The sequence below is a fragment of the Gadus morhua genome, chromosome 2 (assembly GCF_902167405.1).
Source record: "Gadus morhua chromosome 2, gadMor3.0, whole genome shotgun sequence".
NCBI lineage: Eukaryota > Metazoa > Chordata > Actinopteri > Gadiformes > Gadidae > Gadus > Gadus morhua.
In genome coordinates, this window is record NC_044049.1 from 6,959,258 (window position 1) to 6,978,936 (window position 19,679).

The 19,679-nt window shown below is 47.6% G+C and overlaps 3 protein-coding genes across 3 annotated transcripts; all 3 read left to right on the plus strand.

Annotated features, from left to right (window-relative positions):
* Positions 1 to 5,381: 5,381 nt before the first annotated feature.
* pirt (phosphoinositide interacting regulator of transient receptor potential channels) lies at positions 5,382 to 6,010 on the plus strand. Its single transcript, XM_030349669.1, is given in 3 exon segments — positions 5,382 to 5,585; positions 5,588 to 5,614; positions 5,617 to 6,010. Coding segments are annotated over 3 exon segments (405 nt in total). The 5' UTR covers positions 5,382 to 5,548; the 3' UTR covers positions 5,958 to 6,010.
* tmem238l (transmembrane protein 238 like) lies at positions 5,994 to 10,514 on the plus strand. The gene is made up of 2 exons (XM_030349658.1): positions 5,994 to 7,696; positions 8,013 to 10,514. The coding sequence occupies exons 1-2, from the start codon at positions 7,182 to 7,184 to the stop codon at positions 8,080 to 8,082; spliced, it is 585 nt and encodes a 194-aa protein (XP_030205518.1). The 5' UTR covers positions 5,994 to 7,181; the 3' UTR covers positions 8,083 to 10,514.
* A 2,645-nt stretch (positions 10,515 to 13,159) lies between these two features.
* Positions 13,160 to 19,538, plus strand: foxk2b (forkhead box K2b). The gene is given in 3 exon segments (XM_030349761.1): positions 13,160 to 13,597; positions 13,600 to 13,691; positions 18,718 to 19,538. Coding segments are annotated over 3 exon segments (489 nt in total). The 5' UTR covers positions 13,160 to 13,399; the 3' UTR covers positions 18,917 to 19,538.
* Positions 19,539 to 19,679: the final 141 nt, after the last annotated feature.

The window sequence follows — 19,679 nt, forward strand, 5'->3', positions numbered from 1 at the left end:
GAGCTTTGAAGATGAACTATTCCTTCACGGCAGCAATAATACCCAAGTGGCAACGCCTGAAAATATTGACACACTGGCTGTAAAGGGAGCAAAAGTGAGCAGAAAGGTGCAATTTTCCAGTTACGGTCGTTTCCTCTGGTTAAGAAGTAATGTCCAGAAGACAACTCTCTCTGTGCAGAGGTTTCAGTCACCGCGAGTGAAGCACGGACGCCCTATTCTACTTCTCCAGCATGCGTCACAACCACCGCTGTTAGTCCTGATGACGGTTCAACATGGAGCCATAAGGGACTCATTTAGAGGTCAAATGCTCTCTGGCCTCCAAGACCATCAAATAGCTCTTTGAGTGCTACTTTCACCTCTGAACTGTACGAAGAATACGGAGATGACACAAAATTCCATCCTCTCTCTTTCTCTCCCCCTTCCCTCTCCCTTCCTTGCTGCTCATCCCCTCTCTCCCTCTTCCTCCATCCCTTCCTCCCCCTCTGTAACCATCCCTCCCTGTACCTCTCTCCCTCCCCCTCTGTACCTCTACCTCCCTCTACCTCTCTATTTCTCCCCTCAATCTCCCTCTCACTCCCTCTACCTCTCTCTCTCCCTCCCGTCTTAACCTTACCCTCCCTCTACCTCTCTCTTCCTCCCATCCATCTCCCTCTCACTCCCTCTACCTCTCTCTTTCTCCCCTTAATCTCACTCTCACTCCCTCTCTTTCCCTCTCCCTCCCACCCCCCCCACCCCCCCCCCCCCCCTCTCTTCTAGATCAGTCGTTGAGATGTAATAAGTAGCAGATTGACCCCTGCCCCTCCCCCCCAGAGAGAGAGGAGAGAGAGAGAGGGGCCCTTATTTCCCAGGGGCCCCGGGGGTCCGTCCTCATAACCCTCTCCCACCGTATGAAACGGGACGTCAGCGTGTCATAACTCTGTCGTTATGTTGCCACGACGACATCGTTAGACCTTATTGGTTCTCAGGGGCCGGCCGTTGCCAGGAGCGCCGCGGCTAACGGCTAGCGCGGTGTTTAGCGACGCCGCGACCTGCTATTCAGGCTTGGGACACAGAGGAGCCTCTCTCCCTTTGCTTATCTTTGTTTCTCACTTTCTCTTTCTGTCTCTCCCTCTGACAGACAGACAGGCGGACAGAGGGACGCATTTACCGCCACTATGTGCCAATAATGATTTAAAAGCAGTTTGTGAAAACCACATGATCCCCAACACACACACAAATACACACATTCAAACACACGTACACACAAACACACACACACACACACATTTTCTTTAGGAGACGCAGCGGTGGTCTTGGACCGCCAGTGGGTGACCAGCAGATCGTCACGGCGACAGAGGCTAGCTTCGATCGCCATCAATCAGCAGGCTACAAAAACAAAGTTCAAGAGATTGATCTGTTTATGTAGAACACACACACATAGACACACACACACAGACACACACACACACATACTCCTCAACCTCTCCAAGTCCACCGCCGTAGCCTGAGGGTAGGCCGGGTTACAGGTTTGATTCCTGACTTCTCTTGAGTCTTCCATGTGCAAAGCACAGGCCTCTGGAGCTCTGATGAGAGGGTTGTGATGGGTCTAACAGCTGGACCTCGTTGGAATCTGAAAAATCAGAATATTTTTAAATTTGGTCTTGACTCTGAAGGAGAGGGTTGGGGGGGGGGGGGTGCAGGCGAAGTGCAGAAACCCTGCTCCTCGCCTGGCTAGAACTCATTCGCAAGAAGACACAAATATGCAAAGCCCATTCATTAGCAGCCCAAGGTCACCTCCTGCAAATACGCTTCACACCCCGATATGTAAACGAGCGGAGGCGCGGGTTCGTGTACACGCTGATGGTGGAGTCGCCTGCTGATGTTTACAGAAGAGTCACGGGGCGATGCGTGCTCCTTCTCCCGGTCAAAGGGTGCGCGTTGATCCCAGGCAGCGGTGCTCCGACAGGGTGGCGTCGGTGTTGTTGTTGGAAGAGTCTTAGTCTCGCCAGTTCTCTGCAGCAGGGGAAGAGATTAACATCTGAGGCTACCAGTCGATTCGGCCTCCTGGGCCTCGGTCTGTCATATTCCTCCTCTGTCCGACAATACACTATAGGGCGGGCTCGTTGGCGATGCTCCGCCATTTTGAGAGTACTCAAGAGAGGTCAAATCCAAATTTAATGTAAATAAACCCTATGCTAGGTTAATCAAATTGTTGACAATTTATGAAACAAAGGAAAGTGAAAGATCCCTTTCGCCAAGAATTGAGGTGGTTTGACTTCTGATATTAATCTAAAGTCTGATTTGTGAGACTATTACCTCAGTTAAAAGTCCAATGAGCGCAGATGGCTACGTCTTCATCTCTCCCTGTCATGCTCTCTCTCTCTCTCTCTCTCTCTCTCTCTCTCTCTCACTTTCTCTCCTCTCTCTTTCCTGCTCTCTCTATCTCTATATATCTCACTGTACCTGTCATGCTTCTCTCAAATCTCTCTCTCTCTCTCTCTCTCTCTCTCTCTCTCTCTCTCTCTCTCTCTCTCTCTCTCTCTCTCTCTCAGTAAACCCATCTTCTCCTCCTTTCTTTCACTTATGTCTCTCTCTGGTTCTTTCTTTCTCTTACACACACACACACACACGCACACGCGCACACACGCACACACACACACACACACACACACACACACACACTTGTGTTTCTTTGTTTCTTTCTTCACCTTCAGTCATCAAACTGTCCCCACGCAGACCTAATGAATCATTTTAATACATTCATTCACAACAATGGTTTGAACGTCAAACTTAATTTCCCTCTAAATCCTCAGGAATTGCAATAATTTCACAACGTCCGCCGACCTTGAAGACATTAAATCGGTGACAGCATCAACCCGAGGATGATGCTGTCACCGATTTAACAGCAAGCAGAACAGTTTTGCAGATATTTCTCAGATCCTTAAACGACTCCAAATTACAGTTGGAATCCAATGGGCCGTTGAGGAAAACGGTGCATACCCTAATCACAAGATGGCCCATTACATGCCGCGGATAATTAATTTCGTCCACGTCGCTGTGAGATTAAAGAGTTTGATTTAGGAGATTACGAATGAGCGGGTTTGTAAAGAGTTGATTCAGACTAATTAACCCGAAAGGCGGCAGAGAGAATAAACATTTGTAATAGCAATGATAGGCGGTATCTTGCTGATAGTCAATTAAACACTCGGTTTGAAGCGTTCATGCAGTCAAGGTATAGGTCAGCACTGCCCTCTGCTGATTGTAAGGGATCATTGCATGGTCGAGATAGAGAGAGAGAGAGAGAGAGAGAGAGAGAGAGAGAGAGAGAGAGAGAGAGAGAGAGAGAGAGAGAAGAGAGAGGAGAGAGAGAGAGAGGAGAGAGCCTATAGGGAAATTTAAGCCAGATAATCCAATGACATTTGCTGAAAACAAGTGTGACTGTGGCACGTGCTGTGCCTGTGCACCATCATCAATCAATAGGAGACCTTTTTCCGACTGAGAGGATTGTGTGTGTGGGTGTGTTTTCTGTGTGTGTTGGGGGCGGTTATTGGGTTAAGAGGGCAAACTTCAGGATCGTGTTCTGATCGAGTGGCGAACAGCAGACTCCTTAATGGAACCAGGGCCAGGTACCAGTCTCTCAGGTCCAGGACACCAAGACATCCTGTACCTCTCCATGATTAGACTTCAAAACAATCTAATTTGCTGCCCCCCCAGCAATTCGTTGTTGAGCCTAGACAACACACACACACACACACCACACACACACACACACACACACACACACACACACACACAAACATACCAACACCGCACGCCAATCAATCAGATGTATGCAGAACAATACTTGCAGATAAAGGCCCCAGGCCACTTACAGATCAATGCTAGGCCAACGTATCGGTGTTGATCGGAAAGCCAGGGAATGTCTGCTTCATCGATCTAGCTCGGGCAGAAAGCTATTTGCTAGCCCACATCCGGCCTTCCCCAGCCCATTGTGGGGCAAACACATCAGGCGGACATTTCATAGCGGTTCCTATCAGTGGTGCTCTCTTGAGCTATCTGGCATTCCAAACTACCCTCTCCTCTCTCCCCGGGAGTGCTCTCCTCCCCTACGCCCCAGACCGGTTAATGGCAGGAGGGCGTAGGTGCTCGCAGTCAGACGCGGTCTGAGCACGCTCAGTACAGCATCCACAGGGAATGGAGCGAGAGATGATTCCTGGACCAGGATGTTGCCAGGGAGTGGCGGTGGTGGGAGCTGGTAGAGAGGATGATGCTGCTGATGATGATAATGATGATGATGATGATGATGATGGTGGAGGTGGTGTGGTGGTGGTCCGGGATTCTCCAGAGGAGGTGGAGGAGCGGAGCAGGAAGAGGGTGGGAGGTGGGTGGGGACAGCCTGGCTGTCAGAGCTGCTTTCTCCACTCCTCTCACTGACAAAGCGCCGTCAAGAGATCCCGCTGCGCTGCAGTCCTGAACGCTGCCACCCAGGACCTCCTGCTCCAGGTTCAGACCCTGGATATCTTTCTCCGGGTTCACACCCAGGACCCTCTACTCCGGGATCACACCCAGGAACCTCTGCTCCGGGATCACACCAGGACCCTCTACTCCGGGATCACACCCAGGAACCTCTGCTCCGGGATCACACCCAGGAACCTGTAATCCGGGATCACACCCAGAAACCTCCCGTGCCGGGTTACCACCCCGGGACTCCTGCTGCTCCTGCCTCCCGGGGAGCTGCCTTTGGAAGGTAGGAGATGTTCCGTCCGGTGTGTGGGAGTGAACGGCAAAATGTCAGGAAAATAACGTTACAAAGTCGTTTAATGGGGTTGCGTCGGTGTTAAGGGTTTGGCGAAAAACACTATGATCGAACGTCCACCTCTCATGTGGAGACACACAGACTCATTGAGGATATTTCTACAGTTAATTATTCATTGCCACAAGAAATGAGTCATGCGTTCTTAGTCATTGTCAATTCACCTCATCGTTATTTGTTTCCTGGTGTGTGGAGACTATAAACCTTTGGGGGGGTAGTGCAAACTGCTATTCCATACACACCACCTCATCACGTTTCTCGTGGGTGTTATCCTTCGGGGGGCTAGGGCAGACTTACTGACTACTCTGCAAACCAACTATTCTATTGTTAGACCTTTGCTCTTGAGGTATACCTAGTCGTCTTCAACAGACGACTAGGTTTACCATTAGTTCCGACATTTTGATGAATCCTGTTTTCAAACCCGCAAATACTTCCTCATCCGCTCCTTGAGAAGAGTGAGTGTGTGTGTGTGTGTGTGGGGGGGGGGGGGGGAGGCTTTCATCTGCCGGGGAGGCTGATGAAAGCAGGGTGATGTTTCAACCAAATTAATAATTGCAGGATTTATTGCATTCTTCTTCACCGCGTGCCAGGCAGCAGCCTTCACCCTTCCTGCGGTATGACCACAGAGACAGACGTCCAGCAGGCAGGGGCCGCCATGGGCTAGGTCCTGAACCGTCCCCTCCCTCTCTCCCCCAGGCGTCTCACTCCCCCAGAGAGAGCGAGGGAGAGAGGGGGCGGGCGGCCGGCGGCGGCAGGATGACGGGGAGCCCAGAGAACATCCCGCTGGGGGAGTGCCCCTGTCCCAGTCCCGGGACCAGCTGACGCCCCAAGCCGCACCGAGAGCACTGTCTTCAGCCTGTCCCGGAGCGAGTCCCTGTGGACCACCGAGGCCAGCGGCCCGGGGATCTACCAGGTCTACTGGTTCGCCATCCACCTGATGACCACGGGGGGCAGCTTCCTGGCCTGCGGCGTCATCATCAGTGGACTGTACTTTACGGGATACCTCGACAAGGTGACCCGCATCCTGGGCCCGGGCCTGCTGTCCATCGGGCTGATGGTGCTGGTGGTGGGCGTGGTCCTCATCCCCATCACCAAGAAGAACCGCAAGCAGCCGGTGCTCAAACGCCCACTCAGCTACTACAGGCCGCCCCAGTTTAACGTTTGACCCCTTTTGACCCCGTGACCTCATGCGACACGGCTCGGTCGGGGTTGGTTATGGTTTCATCGCATGACATTTCGGCCGGGGTTTTCGGTGGCCGACGGTGTTCTTCTGGGAACCCTGGGGACTGGGAAAGGGCGCCTCTTCAGCCTCTGTGCCTTCTGTCAGCCCGGGAGTGTTCGCAGGACAAGCGATATCGGCGATGATGCCGCGGTTGTGAGTTGAGCTCAGGGCGGGGAGGCAACGTCGTCTCAGGCGTGCATGGCTAGACGTACTATTCAGTCACTAATACCAAAGAACGCATATTCACTGTAACCAAACGTTCCTTTTGTACAAAGAACGCACGGTTGCACAGGATGCGCTGCGGCGAGAAGCAGCATTAATAACTTTAGTATTTAATATTGGGACACTTACTAGCACTTTCACAATCAATAATTCACCAGAAGAATTCAGCATTAATGCATAATGTCATTGTGCATAGAGGCTCGTGAATAATTCAAGTCAGATAAGAGGTTTGTGGTGATTAAAGTGTCCATCGGACAGAACATGTCCATTAAGACTCTGTGATTACAAGCAGACAGTAGAATCTCGAAACATCAACCATTTCCATGTAAGGAAATACTTTGACTTAATCTGGTCTGAGAAGGTTGGATGCGTGAATTCAAAACATTACATTTTCATATTATTTGAATATCCTTCACAAGCGACGCCATGCACCCATTATGTATACGCATTCCGCTTTTAACTATTGTTGTATAACTTTGTACGCAACAACAGTCACACCTGCTGACATAGTGCTGCTAATAGTAACCCTCCTGAATGAAAACGTTTTCTATGTGCCGTTCTTCACTGTTGATACACCTGAGGTGTGGATGTGGGCCTACAGGGGGATGCTATTTGACTTGAAATCGCATGTTAAAAGAAACGACGTTTGTGTAATAGTGACTGCATCGTGTGCATGATTTGCATCTTCACACAGAGACATGATGGCGCGTGACACCTACAGAGCCGACCTCCTTGTTTATATCATGGGAAACAGCACAGAGCAACTTTAGTACCATCTGCAAAGTACCTGGACTCTCCTGGAGCAGAGCGCATGTGACAAAAAGCTTTGTTTATCTTAAAGACGTCACAGGGCGTCTCCACACAGGTGCGTGTCAGCTGAGCGGAGGGTAACAATGGTTAAGCAGCATCTCCCGTTATGAAGGTCTAGTCTCTGGTGTTCTAAACATGATGAAGTTCAAGATAGGCGAGTGCATCTCGCTATTCGTAATCGCTGTCGTGTTTGACGTCGTCGGGTTTGTCCTTCTCCTCTTGGGCATCTTCGGGAATCTGCGCATCAGCGGACAATTTTACGGCGACTTCTTGATCTACACGGGCTCGATCGTGATCTTCATCAGCATCGCCTTCTGGCTCTGCTGGTACGTCGGCAACATCAAGCTGGCCGAGGAGGACCTGGACTACGACGAAGGCGCCAACAGCTTCTCGAGGCTGGTCCGAAAGCTGTCGGAGAAGTTGAACCCCACGCTCAAACGTGACCCGCCCGCCAAGTTCCTCGAGGATGGGGCAGACAACGGAGAGGAGAGCTTACCCCCTCGCAAGGCGTCCCGCGTGACGTGGGGCAAGTCGTCAGCTTACCAGAACGAAGGTTATGACGCCTCGCTGGACTCGGAGTCCCCCGCGGAGGAGAAGGGGTCCGACACCGGGCTGTCAGACAGACCAGCACCGCCACCACCACCACTACGGTAATACAGAGGTCCACTGATAAATCTGAGTCTGAGACCATAGTAACACTGTCAAAACCCTATATCATCTACAACCTGCTTATAAAATAACCAACCCGGGTACAGACGGGGCCCGCATAAGGCCTTGCTTACACAAAACAACGTCAAACAAAGTCAAAAGGGTTTCAAAAGAATAATTAAATGTAAAAAAATCATCATCATTATTTATTTCACATTTCAGTTGTATAATCATCAATCCCGATATTGTTTGATTACACAATACCCAGATAACCGATATCGTTTATTTTTTTCTTTTGATTTTGCTTCCACTCGTTCAGATGACCCCTAGGCTCATGATGTCACACCCATCCCCTGGAAGCCAACCCCTCTTCTTTGGCGGCTCATGAGGTCTTGAGTTCTGAACCCTTTACGCTTTTTGTAGGGGGAAATGCGAGGACATTCCATCCAGAAAATAATATAGTCTACAATTCTTTCTTTCACCAAATGCTGCTTATTTATGTTTATCGTTTAAATATTGATTGTCTGGGTGTAGAGGGAGGTTGGACTGATGTGTTCATTGTTATATAATGGCGGTGAATCTGAGTGTGTGCATGCGTGTGTGTAGCTATGGGCGTGGAATAGTTATACTAGGTCCATGTTTGTTGTTTGATTTGCTGCAGAGCAACAAGTTCACCGGTCCGACTGGTTTGTGTGTGTGTGTGTGTGTCCCCAGAAAACCTGACAAAATGAAACAGTCCACTAGAACCCTAGCTATATATGGTTCTCAACCTATTTGTACATATTTAATTAAGAACCTGTTCACTTTTTATTTGATGCAGCTCAACAAGAACACTCCCAAGCCTTACAGGAAATTCTGTTATTTACAAGAAATCAACTTGCCTTGTGTAGATATCCGGTCTGATAGATTCACTGTAAAGCAGCACATTAGTGGCGGGTATTCTGTGTCATATTGGATGTTTCTAGAGCAATTAGAAACCACTAGACATTTCAATTAGACAATGACTGAAATCCTCATTACTGAGGAAGTACTGCTTTTTCATTTGACTGTAGGGTTGATTACAAATCTGATAATATAATATAATAAATTTAGCGTTATGGGTGAGGGAGAGAGACATTCAGTTACATTGGTTTATCGACGGCAGAGAGGGATAGACTTCCGACAGAGGGATATCTGATTCTTTTACATGTTTCGGTTATTGCTTTTGTCAAATAATTTGAGAAAATCCATATTCATGCTCCTTGATGTTCTTGTTGTTCTTGTCATGTTCTTATACTTAAGCTCAGGCATACCCAGCTCATAGGAAGAGAGAGCCCGGACATTGGTAGATCAGGACACTACAAATCCTGACTCTCTCAGCCTAGATGACATGCATGTTCTATTATCAGATATTGCCATCAACCATACTACCATAATGTCTGATAGAGTACATGTATTGTATCCTCCCTGACAAAGTGCCTTGTCTTATCTTATCCGCCCTGATGGCTCACATGAGCTCAGCTGTAACCAACCCTAGCAGGTATGTAGGTAGCAGATTATATTTAAGTGTGTGGCACGGAATGCTCGTTTCATGCCTATTCCGCCCAATTACAGTTCAAATGCCACCTGATTGGCCTGCCAAAACTGGTAGGGTCCACATCCATGCTCTCCTATTCACCAAAGGTGTCACAGGACGGACTGGATACAAAGCTAGCTCTATGCCATCTTGGTCATCATGACGTCTCGAATCTCTTGTTTGTTTTATCTTCTCTCTTAAGGAAAACTTTGTTATTACAGCGTGAGTGTCTGTATGTGGTGTCAAGGTGTCACTTGAACTCTGATCAAGGGTTTCTATTCAGGGAAGACTTAGAACCAGTCAATCAGCCCTATGGAGGAATCTGGACGGACTGCGTCAAGTCGCAGTCACCGGCCCTTTTGTTAGTCAAATGCCATGAGACAGGTCGTCCTGCAAATTATGCTATGTAAGAAATGTAAAAGGCGTGCTGTAGGGAAGTGGGAGGTGGGTGGGGGGTAACAAAAGCCATTTATCTGACGAAGCTCTCCTCGGACACCTCAGAACATCCTACCGTCCCGTGCAGAGAGCACATCCCTACCTGCCCCGCGATGGACTGTTGTCGTAAAAAGTACCCTAACGAGCGCTGTGCCCTGTTCCTGGTGCTAGCGTTGATCTTCGACCTGGTCGGCCTCGGCCTCCTACTGGCTGGGATCTTTGCACCCATCAGCTTTTGGGACTTCTTCATCCTGTCAGGGCCGCTCCTCATCTTCCTCAGCCTGATCTTCTGGATCTTCTGGTATATGGGGGGCCTCACAGTGCCTTACGAAGATCTCCTGCCAAAGTGACCGGATATGGAAGGGATCTGGAGATCTTGTGTCTGCGGCGGACTGCTCAGAGGTCCATGGCTTCGGGTCCCGTGGTGGTGGACTGGACCGCCTCCCACCTGTCTGTGTGGAGACGGTTGGAGACTGGAGATGCTGATGTTCTGGGGCTCTGGAGGCTTTGGTTGTTCCCATGACGGATGTACAGGATGGGTGTCCGTCACATGTGGACTGGACAGGATGGGTTTAACAGGCAGGAGCACCGTTTTAATATTGGAATTGGAACTTGACGACAACATAACACCACGTTGGATGTCGACAACGCAGACTCCCGGGACTTTACTTTGAAGTGGAATATTTCTGATTTAATTTAAGCACTTTAATAGATAATGCCTTATTTGTCTGTTTATTGTCTGGTTTCTAGTTTTGTGTTTGGTGTAAGTATGTTATGTCACGCTGCAACTAAAGCATTAAAAAACACTGAAAAATGTTGAAAGACTGGAAGAGCCTATCCTGTGTTTGTTATAGCGTTGCATATAGTGTAGCGTTGTGGCTTTAGGCCTACTGGAAACCAACCCAACAGGCTCCACTGGTTTGTATCCACCTCAGATCCTTCTGTAGTTCCAACTGCTAATTATCAACCACCTCCTCATCACAAAGGAAAGACTGCACCCAAAATTTCAGCTAACTGGAAATGTACAGCCAGCATTATGTCTAACCCTATTACCATCGAGCCAGGGCTGGCTCCAGCCTTCTATCATGTTGAACATTTGGGCCTGTTCCATCTCTGTCAGCCAGTCCGTCAGCCAGTGGGTAGTCAGTTAGTCTTCCAGTCTGTTGTTCAGTCAGTCACTCTGTCGTAAGGCCAGCTAGTGTCTGATTACAGTTCCACACCCATCGCTTGTGTCTGTAATCAGCACTCTGCTTGGATACATATTAAGGTTCCCATTTAGATCCCCTCCCCCCCCCCCCCCCAGCCCCAGACAGGAAATACAGTAGGTTGGCGTAGAGTGTGCATGTTTTTCAAAGAGAGAGGGGGTATAGAGAAAGATAGAGAGGAGGGGGTAGCGACAGATTAGGTAGTAGGGGGAGATGGAAAAATATGGAGGGAGAGAGGGATGGAGTGGGAGACAGACGGCTAGAAAAAGGAAGTGGGGAGAGGGAAAAGGAGATGGCGAATGTGCTGGAAGAAGGGGAGTCAGGGTGAGAGAGGGGGATAGAGAGAGGTGGAGAGAGTTGTGGAGAGTAAGAGAGTCAGCGAGAGAGAGAGAGGGGTATAGGGAAGCGAGGAGAGACCGCCTCCCTGCTGTTCTGGTCTCATATCAGATGGAGGGTATCTTGCCCTCAAGTTGTTTCCAATGCTCATTGCAGGGCATCACATATTCCACAGAGCCATTAGCTCTGCCTCTCAGCCTGTTGGCGTGCTAGCTGCGTGTTAGCCTGTTAGCTGCTCCAGGGTGAGCCAGAGAGCTGAGCCATAAGTGTCTCTGGGGCCTGAGGGTAGTATTGATTTGTTTAATGAACGACCTCGCCATGAAAGCGCGAATTAGTCATCCTCTGAATCTACAGAGGACCTAGAGGTCCTAGTCGTGTTCGGTTGACTACAAAGTTGTGAGTCCAGAAGGAGTTTTTTATTTTTCCACATTATGAGAAAGAAGAGCACTTAAGGCTTTTAGTGAAACCCTCAGCAGCACTTATGGTTAACAGCCCGCACTCTGCAGGGAAAACAGAGGGGCTTACAACTATACACCAACACAAGTATAGTAGAGCATGTTAGCTGGTAAAGCATGTTTGGAGACATACAAATGATAATGCAAAGCAGGTCTTTATAAAATAGCTTCAAGGCCATGGCTTAATAGTCCCGATATTAATAACATTTACATTTCTGTCATGCGTTATGGCATCTTTCAGTTCAACAAAGGTCATCTATATTAGCGGAACCCTCTCGAGGTAGAGCGAATATAGTCCAGGTCAGATCTACCCATTAGGGCGAAACTCCACCTCGCGTTAAACGCTGCTCAGCAGACCTTTAAAATGGCTGGAAACTGTCATCGACACTCAACGGATTGTAAAGATGCATGTCTCCCTCTAGTGGTGGTAATCGGCATTGAGGTTTTCAGTGCTGTAATTGACAGCATCTGACAGAGACATGGTAATTGATTGCCATTTGTCTATACTTCAAAATCCAATAGACACACCAGAATTAAGACTGGCTTGATCGGTAAGGATACGAGAGAGAGACGAGTCACTCAAAAGCAACTTACACATTGTGTATATATATATATATATATATATATATATATATATATATTCATTTCTAAAACAGGTAGGCTTACTACTAGGCTATAGTTAACAGTTTGGCGCTTTTGTATGTTAATGTCGCTGTCTCTCTCAGAAGGGTTGGACCAACAAGTGATTACCACTTCCTTACCCTCCGAGCTCTCCCATCCCCCACCAGACCGAACATGAACCCTGACCTCTGGTGTTTACAAACAAGGGGCCTCGACCGGACTGGGCGGAGGGGTCATTCAACTCAGTGACGTCAAGACCTGCGGTTGACATATACATTTTGTCCGGTCTCGTACGATGTAAAATGAACGATTAAAACAATTAAAAAATGCATGCAGTGACGAGATATATGGTGCATTGGTTTGATGAAACAAAACAGACCACAACTTCATGGTTACGGTTTAATTAAATAAACGAAATGAAACTTGGGTCTAAACTCATAATTACAAAGTAGAGGGATCCATGAGAGATGCTGCAGAGATATAGACACGTAAAACCCCGCATAGAGTCCGTAGTGGACGGGATGCTCCGATTTACTATGTGATACCGAAACATCCAACCGGCGCATCCATTTGCGTCTTTATATGGGTTTCTTACAGGCAGGTCACCCGCTGTGAATAATTTAGTTTAGCCACACTCGTTGTAATCCGTCGTTTCATAATCTCATATGTTACGTTAGCCGGTTATTATTTGAGATGTCATACACGTGTATTCATGAGTCGGATCCTTTTGATAAACTCCGTTCCGGTCCTCCGAATCGCTCCGGATATGCGTGTACTACACAACAACCAACCTTGAGTCAGTTCTCTGCCTACGATTGGTCGATGCCCAGTAGGTCCACTGGATTCCTTTCTTCTGCTTGCTGAGTGGAGTGTCACTCGAGGGCTTGTCCGCCTCTCGCGTTGTTTGGTCGGGTCTTGCCTTTCTCTCGGCGGTGGGTCGGAGCCGCTGGCCTCGCAACGTTTTCTGTTTTCAATTCGATGCCTTGGTTGTAAAATACGCTTTATGAACGGTAGCACACAGGCTTCCACACAGCGTTCCTACACGTTTAATATCCTTTCTCGGTGTTTTTGCATCCGTGACCGTTAAATCGCGGCGAGATGGCGGTGGTGAGCGGGTCGTCCGGGCCGGTCGCCCGGCTCGAGGGCCGAGAATTCGAGTACGTGATGAAGAAGCGGTCGGTGACCATCGGACGGAACTCTTCGCAGGGCTCCGTGGACGTCAGCATGGGCCACTCCAGCTTCATATCGCGGCGGCACCTGGAGATATTCACAGTGACCGACGACGGGCCGGGCGGCGGGACTTCTACCTGCGGTGTCTGGGCAAAAACGGCGTGTTTGTGGACGGAGTGTTCCTGAGACGCGGCGCCCCCCCTCTGCAGCTCCCACGGGCGTAAGTCTTGGGTTCCCCGTGAGAACATGTGGAAGCTAGTGCTGCTGGGCAGAGCGTTGTTTTGAATAGGGCGACCTGACCACGTGTTGTAGCCTGTTAGCACCACGCAGCCCTGCAACCTTGAGGCAGACACAATGTTATTGGTTGGATCTCTTTCATTGGTTTATCCCTAGTGATCGTTCACATTTATGTAGAAGAGCGTATCAGTCAGGACAAGGTGACCCCCTCCCCCCACACACCCTGGGATTAACAACAAACGCATGTATGTGTGTGTGTGTGTGTGTGTGTGCGCGCGCGCGCGGTTGATCTTACACCGTCTGTGACGTTAAACGTCTAAAACACGAACATGGAGAAGTGTAGTGTTATACTCGTGTTTATATCTGCACGGTTTTGGTTGAACCACGGCAGCATGACCGGTGTAGCCTGCGGTACGTTTCTAGTAGCCCGAGGTTGCTAAGGCGCTTTGTATATTAGCGTCTCTTTAGGTTGTGGTCGCGACCCCTAAACGTAAACAAACCCGGGTGTCCCCGCCCTACCTGCTGCTCGGCCCAGCGGGGCGTCGCTCTCAGTTGTCTTGTATTGGTTTACATACGCTGCCGGGTTTATTGTCATGTGCTCATTCATTTCAACAACGTGCAGCCGTCATTCATAACAATATAATGCAACATAACGTTCATATAATTAAAGACTTCCTGCCTTCCAGAACAGTGCAGAACAAGTAAATAATACAGATATCATGAAGTTATGGCTCTTTAAAGTAATGTATGAACAAGATATTTATAATTTTACAAGGGAATGCAACGCAGTTCATTATGGTTGCCGTTGTTCCAAATGTAGCCGAAATGTAGGGTTGTGTATCGGATGAAAGGATATGACTCAGTATTAGTGAGTTAGTTAAAGAGTTTTATGAGTTCGTATATTTTCTGCTAAATATCGCATAATTTAGGGCTAATGACATACAGAATCAAATATTATGCAGGACCCGTCATCTTTTATATTAACCGTAGGTTTTGTATTTATTATCACCGCTGTATGCTCCAGAGTTACTGTTTGCAGTAGTAGATTGTTGTAGCCGTTGTAAGGATTTTAAATAATATTTATTTGCATCAATAAAACATCTCGTATCCAGACGGTTTACATATAATCGATTTTTTTTTTAAACAGTGATTCCTCTCGAAAACATAGACATAGACTAGGTAGATAGGAGGGGAGCACACGTATCTTAGTGATGTTTCACTCCTAGCAGAGGGGATGGTTAATATTAGTCACTATGGTAAACACAAGTGCATATAGGGATAAAACCCTGATATTGTTTTAAATAACATGGCTGTTATCAAACAATATGAAAGAACAGTTTTTAGTTTTTTTTGCTAGCAGAAGTCATAATTGCAGAGTCTGGTTGTATTTTACTATGACGTGGGTTGGTAATCTAGCAGTTGTGTACTCTACAAAGTCCTAACTAGCGCTGGCAGTCTTGGCGAAAAGCTTGAGCACAAAAGCCTGGGAAAAAGAGTCTAGGCTGCAGAGGAATTTAGTTGGACGAGTCTCAAAGATTCCTAAATGGTGATGTAAACAGAGCCAAAACAAAGAATACACCGTACCTTCCGTGATCTACCCCCATACCCTCCCTGCCCTATCCCCATACCCTCACTGCTGTTCAACCATACCTTCCTGCTGTACAAGATACACTCTGCTGTACCGCCCCACTCTCCCTACTGTATACCTATACCCTCCCTCTTCTACTCCCAAACCCTCCCTCCTAGTCTTACCCCATATATTCCCTGCTTTATCCCCAAACCTCCATCCTTGATCCCATGCCCTCTCCCCTACCTCATACTCTTCCCCCTCTTCCCCCAAAGCATCCCTCTTCTTTGCCCATACCCTCTCTTCAATACCGCCATTCAACCTTCCCAACATTGACCCCCCCCCCCCCCCCCCCAACTTGTTTACGTTTTGCTCACATTTAGCCTGTATGCCCAACAAGGATTTAGATGCAACACAAACATCTGTTTTTTCCGTCTGTTTACTGTAGAGACCGGCTTGGTGTTGTGGGACACACACAGCATGTGTGCACGTTGGAGAAGTGTTTGTTTTCAGCCTTAGAGCAAAGCAACTCTTGCACTGGTCCTTTTTTTCACTGGTCTCTGTGCAAACAGCAGAGAACAAAAACGTCTCGGGGAAGACACGCTGGCCCCCGGGGGAAGGAGTTGCCTCAAGGCGAGAACGCTGCTTTATTGTTCTTTCACTCTTAATTCAGGCGTTTCGTCACAAGAACAGAACGCACAAACCGTTCCCGATACCCCGGCTGGGACAGCCGTTCATGCAAATGACGCCCTCCATCGGGATGTGGAATCTGGGGCGTTCGTTTTCTGACTGTCTTTTCTTTGCTAATCTTTATTTTATTGACGTTTCACTGGAACTACACCCGGTTCTTCGTGTCAGTCGGTGGATGACTTGAAGGCTAGTAGGGGGAGGGACTGTACAGCATGGCTAGGTGGTCTCGTCGTAGGTGACCTGCCGGACATCTACCTCCCCGAAAGTAGAAAACGCACAAATGTGGTGATGATGATGTGTGGGTAGATCTATGTGTGAATTATCTGCATAGGAATGGGTACCAGGGGTTTTAACCCCATCCGCAGCTGGCTTCGTAAGTCACACAAGGCACTGCATGAAATGTGAAATGATTTTTCACAGTCTTAAGTTAATATTGTCACAGGTTTCCAAAAACTTTTTAAATGCACGATAAGTACTGCATGTGTTACTTATACTTGTCATCAAAGTATGAAATTAGATGCATCGCAGTTAACAAGACTAGGCATCACACAACAGGAATATTCTCTTATACCCTCAAGCATCACACTTAAGTAGCTGTTGGGGGAAGTGTGCTGACTGCTGTTTTTAGCTTGCATATCTGTTAGCTCTTCTGTTGTTCGGGTACATCTGTGGTATTAACAGCTCCCGTGTGCACCCTCCCAACTCCCACAGATGGCAACTCTTCCCTTAACAGAAACAATGTAGGGAGAACAAATGAATAAAGGATGCTCATATACTATATCTGAGCACTGTCTGGCTCTCAGGACGTATAGTGTGCCTCCTTCCCCCAGCTGCCACCCTCAGGGCTGGGCTAGTTATAGATGTAGTGGCCAGGTACTTAAGTTAACCATAACATAATGCCCCACCCAGCATGCTGGAGCAAATCACCAGCAAATCCCTTTGCCTGAACACCAACTAGATCCCTTCAACTGAACACCAAGTAGATCCCTTTAGCTTAATTACAACCATCATGGTCCTTAAGACGAAACACCAAGACACCAATGTCTGAACACACGAGCCGAATCACCAATAATATCCCTTAGCCGAATCATAATCCAGATCCCTTAGCCTAATCACCAACTAGATCCCTCAGCATAATCAATAACAGGATCCCTGAGCCTTGTAATGCTCACCTTTCTGCAGGTCAAGAGGCACTGTCTTAAGGGGAATCATACCCCCTTTTAATGGTTTACATTTTTATTTCAAGTTTATCATTTTGGCTACGCTTCTAAAGTAATCTAAAAATACTAAATGGGAACTACAAACAGGATTTCAGATTATGTGGTTGTGGCCCAGCTCGGCGGAGCCAATCCAAACGTGTTAGACTGTTGGTGACTAGTAAATTCAACTTAACACATTAAATCCTGGTACCTGAGACCACATCACTCCGTCCCACCAACCCTAGTGTAATGTTTCGGTTTGGAAATGCTCGATGATCCCCCACATCCACACCGTTGTGTTCCTCTTATCCGCCTCACAACTACTAGTACTAGGGGATTAGGTCCTCGTAGTAAGAACAGGTGGCCATGCCAGATCTACCAGAGGTAGGCCTGCTATATGGCCATGGCCAACCCGTCTTAAAGCTTTTAGACTGCTACACTATAGCAAGGAGCTAGCTTGGCTCTTTCTTAGCTGGGCTAACTTAGGGTTGTAGCCAGTTGGTATATACAAGGGAGAGAATGGTGACACTTCAGAGCTGAAACGAGCTGTAGGTATACATGTATCGAAGCTGTAGGTAATCCACCCTGACAACTAGGCAAAGGATCCGTGGAAACGGGACCTCGCATTCAATTGCCATTGGTCAGGACAGAGGTTTGTTGACATACCTCTGAGCCTGAATCTAGGCTCCGCCCACTAATATGACTAACCGATCTGTTCTTGAGGGTTTCCAGATTTAAAATACAATTGTGGATTGGGAAGTTATGTCCTGGAAAATGTGTTGCATGTTGGAGAGGAGCTCTTGTTTTGAAATGGGTTGTGTTACTTCTCTTCTTTTGGCATATGATTATTCCTAATGCTTTAATAATTTGCTTTTCTTGATCACTTCAAGGCCAGCCAGGCTAAAATGTGCTTTTAGTAATGGACTTTCTAAATGTAATTATGATACGATAATTATTAATAATTTTGTTTAAACTGCTCCTTCACGTTATCTGAAGTGTTGTAACTCGCTCTTCATTATTAGGCAGCGGTGTGTTTAGATGTTCCTGAAGGGAACACACTACTCTGTGTTTGTGTTTACCATAGTGACTCATATTATCCATCCCCTCTGCCAGGAGTGAAACATCACTAAGATACGTGTGCTCCCCTCCTATCTACCAAGTCTATGTCTATGTTTTCGAGAGGAATCACTGTTTAAAAGCTGAATTATTTTCTTGTCTCGTAGACCTGGTCTGCAGCTCCTTGTTCTCCTGCCTTCATCAGAATATTGTATATTTAGAACTGTTATTGTTATGCTGTATTGTTGCATATTACTTTCTTTTACTTTTATTGTTGGTTATAACTGAATACTGCAGCAAGTATCTGTAACTGGCCCTAGGGTTTCAATAGATTGTTCAGCAAGCTAGCACTCTCTAGCTCCCATGCCTCCCCTTGACTGCCGCCGGGGGGGCATCGCGACGCCAGCCCCCAACCCCGCATGTCCTCCACCAGGTGTGGGTACCCCCTCCCAGACGCCCCCTCACCTGGTGCCTCTCTGCTGTCTCTGGTCCTCCAGGTGTACGTTCCGCTTCCCCAGCACCAACATAAAGATCAGCTTCACTGCGTTGTCCAGCGGCAAGAAGACGAAGAGGGAGGCGCCCGAGTCCCCCGTGAAGCCGGCCCAGCCGCACATCGCCCCACTGACCATAAACATCCCGGACAACATCGCCCACCTCATGAGCCCCCTGCCCTCGCCCACGGGCACAATCAGGTAACACCCCTACCCTACCTACGCCAAACAAACGGTCGGTCAGTCAGTTTGTTAAATAGTCACCCAGACAGTTTGTTACATAGGCACCAAGCAAATTGGTTAAACAGTTGGTCCATGGTGCCAGGGGTCCAGAATTGAATCTTCTATGTTGGTCTGGATTCGAGAAAATGACATGTTTTAAGTGGAGATATTCCAGGAAGAACCACAGCCACAAATAACAGCAGCATTGACAAACAGGAACCAAGCTAACGCAACATCAAAAGTCAAAAACAAACATCTCAGACAGGTGTTTTAAGAATATTAAAGAAACAAACAGACATTTTACTGTGGTCTGATCTAATGGAATGGAACATATTTAGGACAATCTGATGTCTCTCACCACCACCCAAGACATGCACATGAGTTCACCTCATTATCCAATATTTCACTGCCATCCCTTTGCTCAATAGAATCCAAAAAAGGGTCCCCAAGCCTTTTCAAAAGTGTCTTGTTTACCAAATAACAATGTATTCTATCCTTCCCATATTATGCCTGTTCACACTTTTCCAAGCAAGAGTTATGAAGCGCTTTGCTTGCAACAAGTACATATCTAAAAGTGTTGGTACTTTTATAGTTTAGGATTGATTTGGTTCAACCACAGGATACACAATGTCCTGACATTTGTGATGTCAAAGGTGATAACTTCTTCCATAAATTCAGTAAGTGTTTTCACAGTCCCGCTGACAATGAAAAATGAGTCCCTTTAGAGTGATTGCAGATGAAGCGTG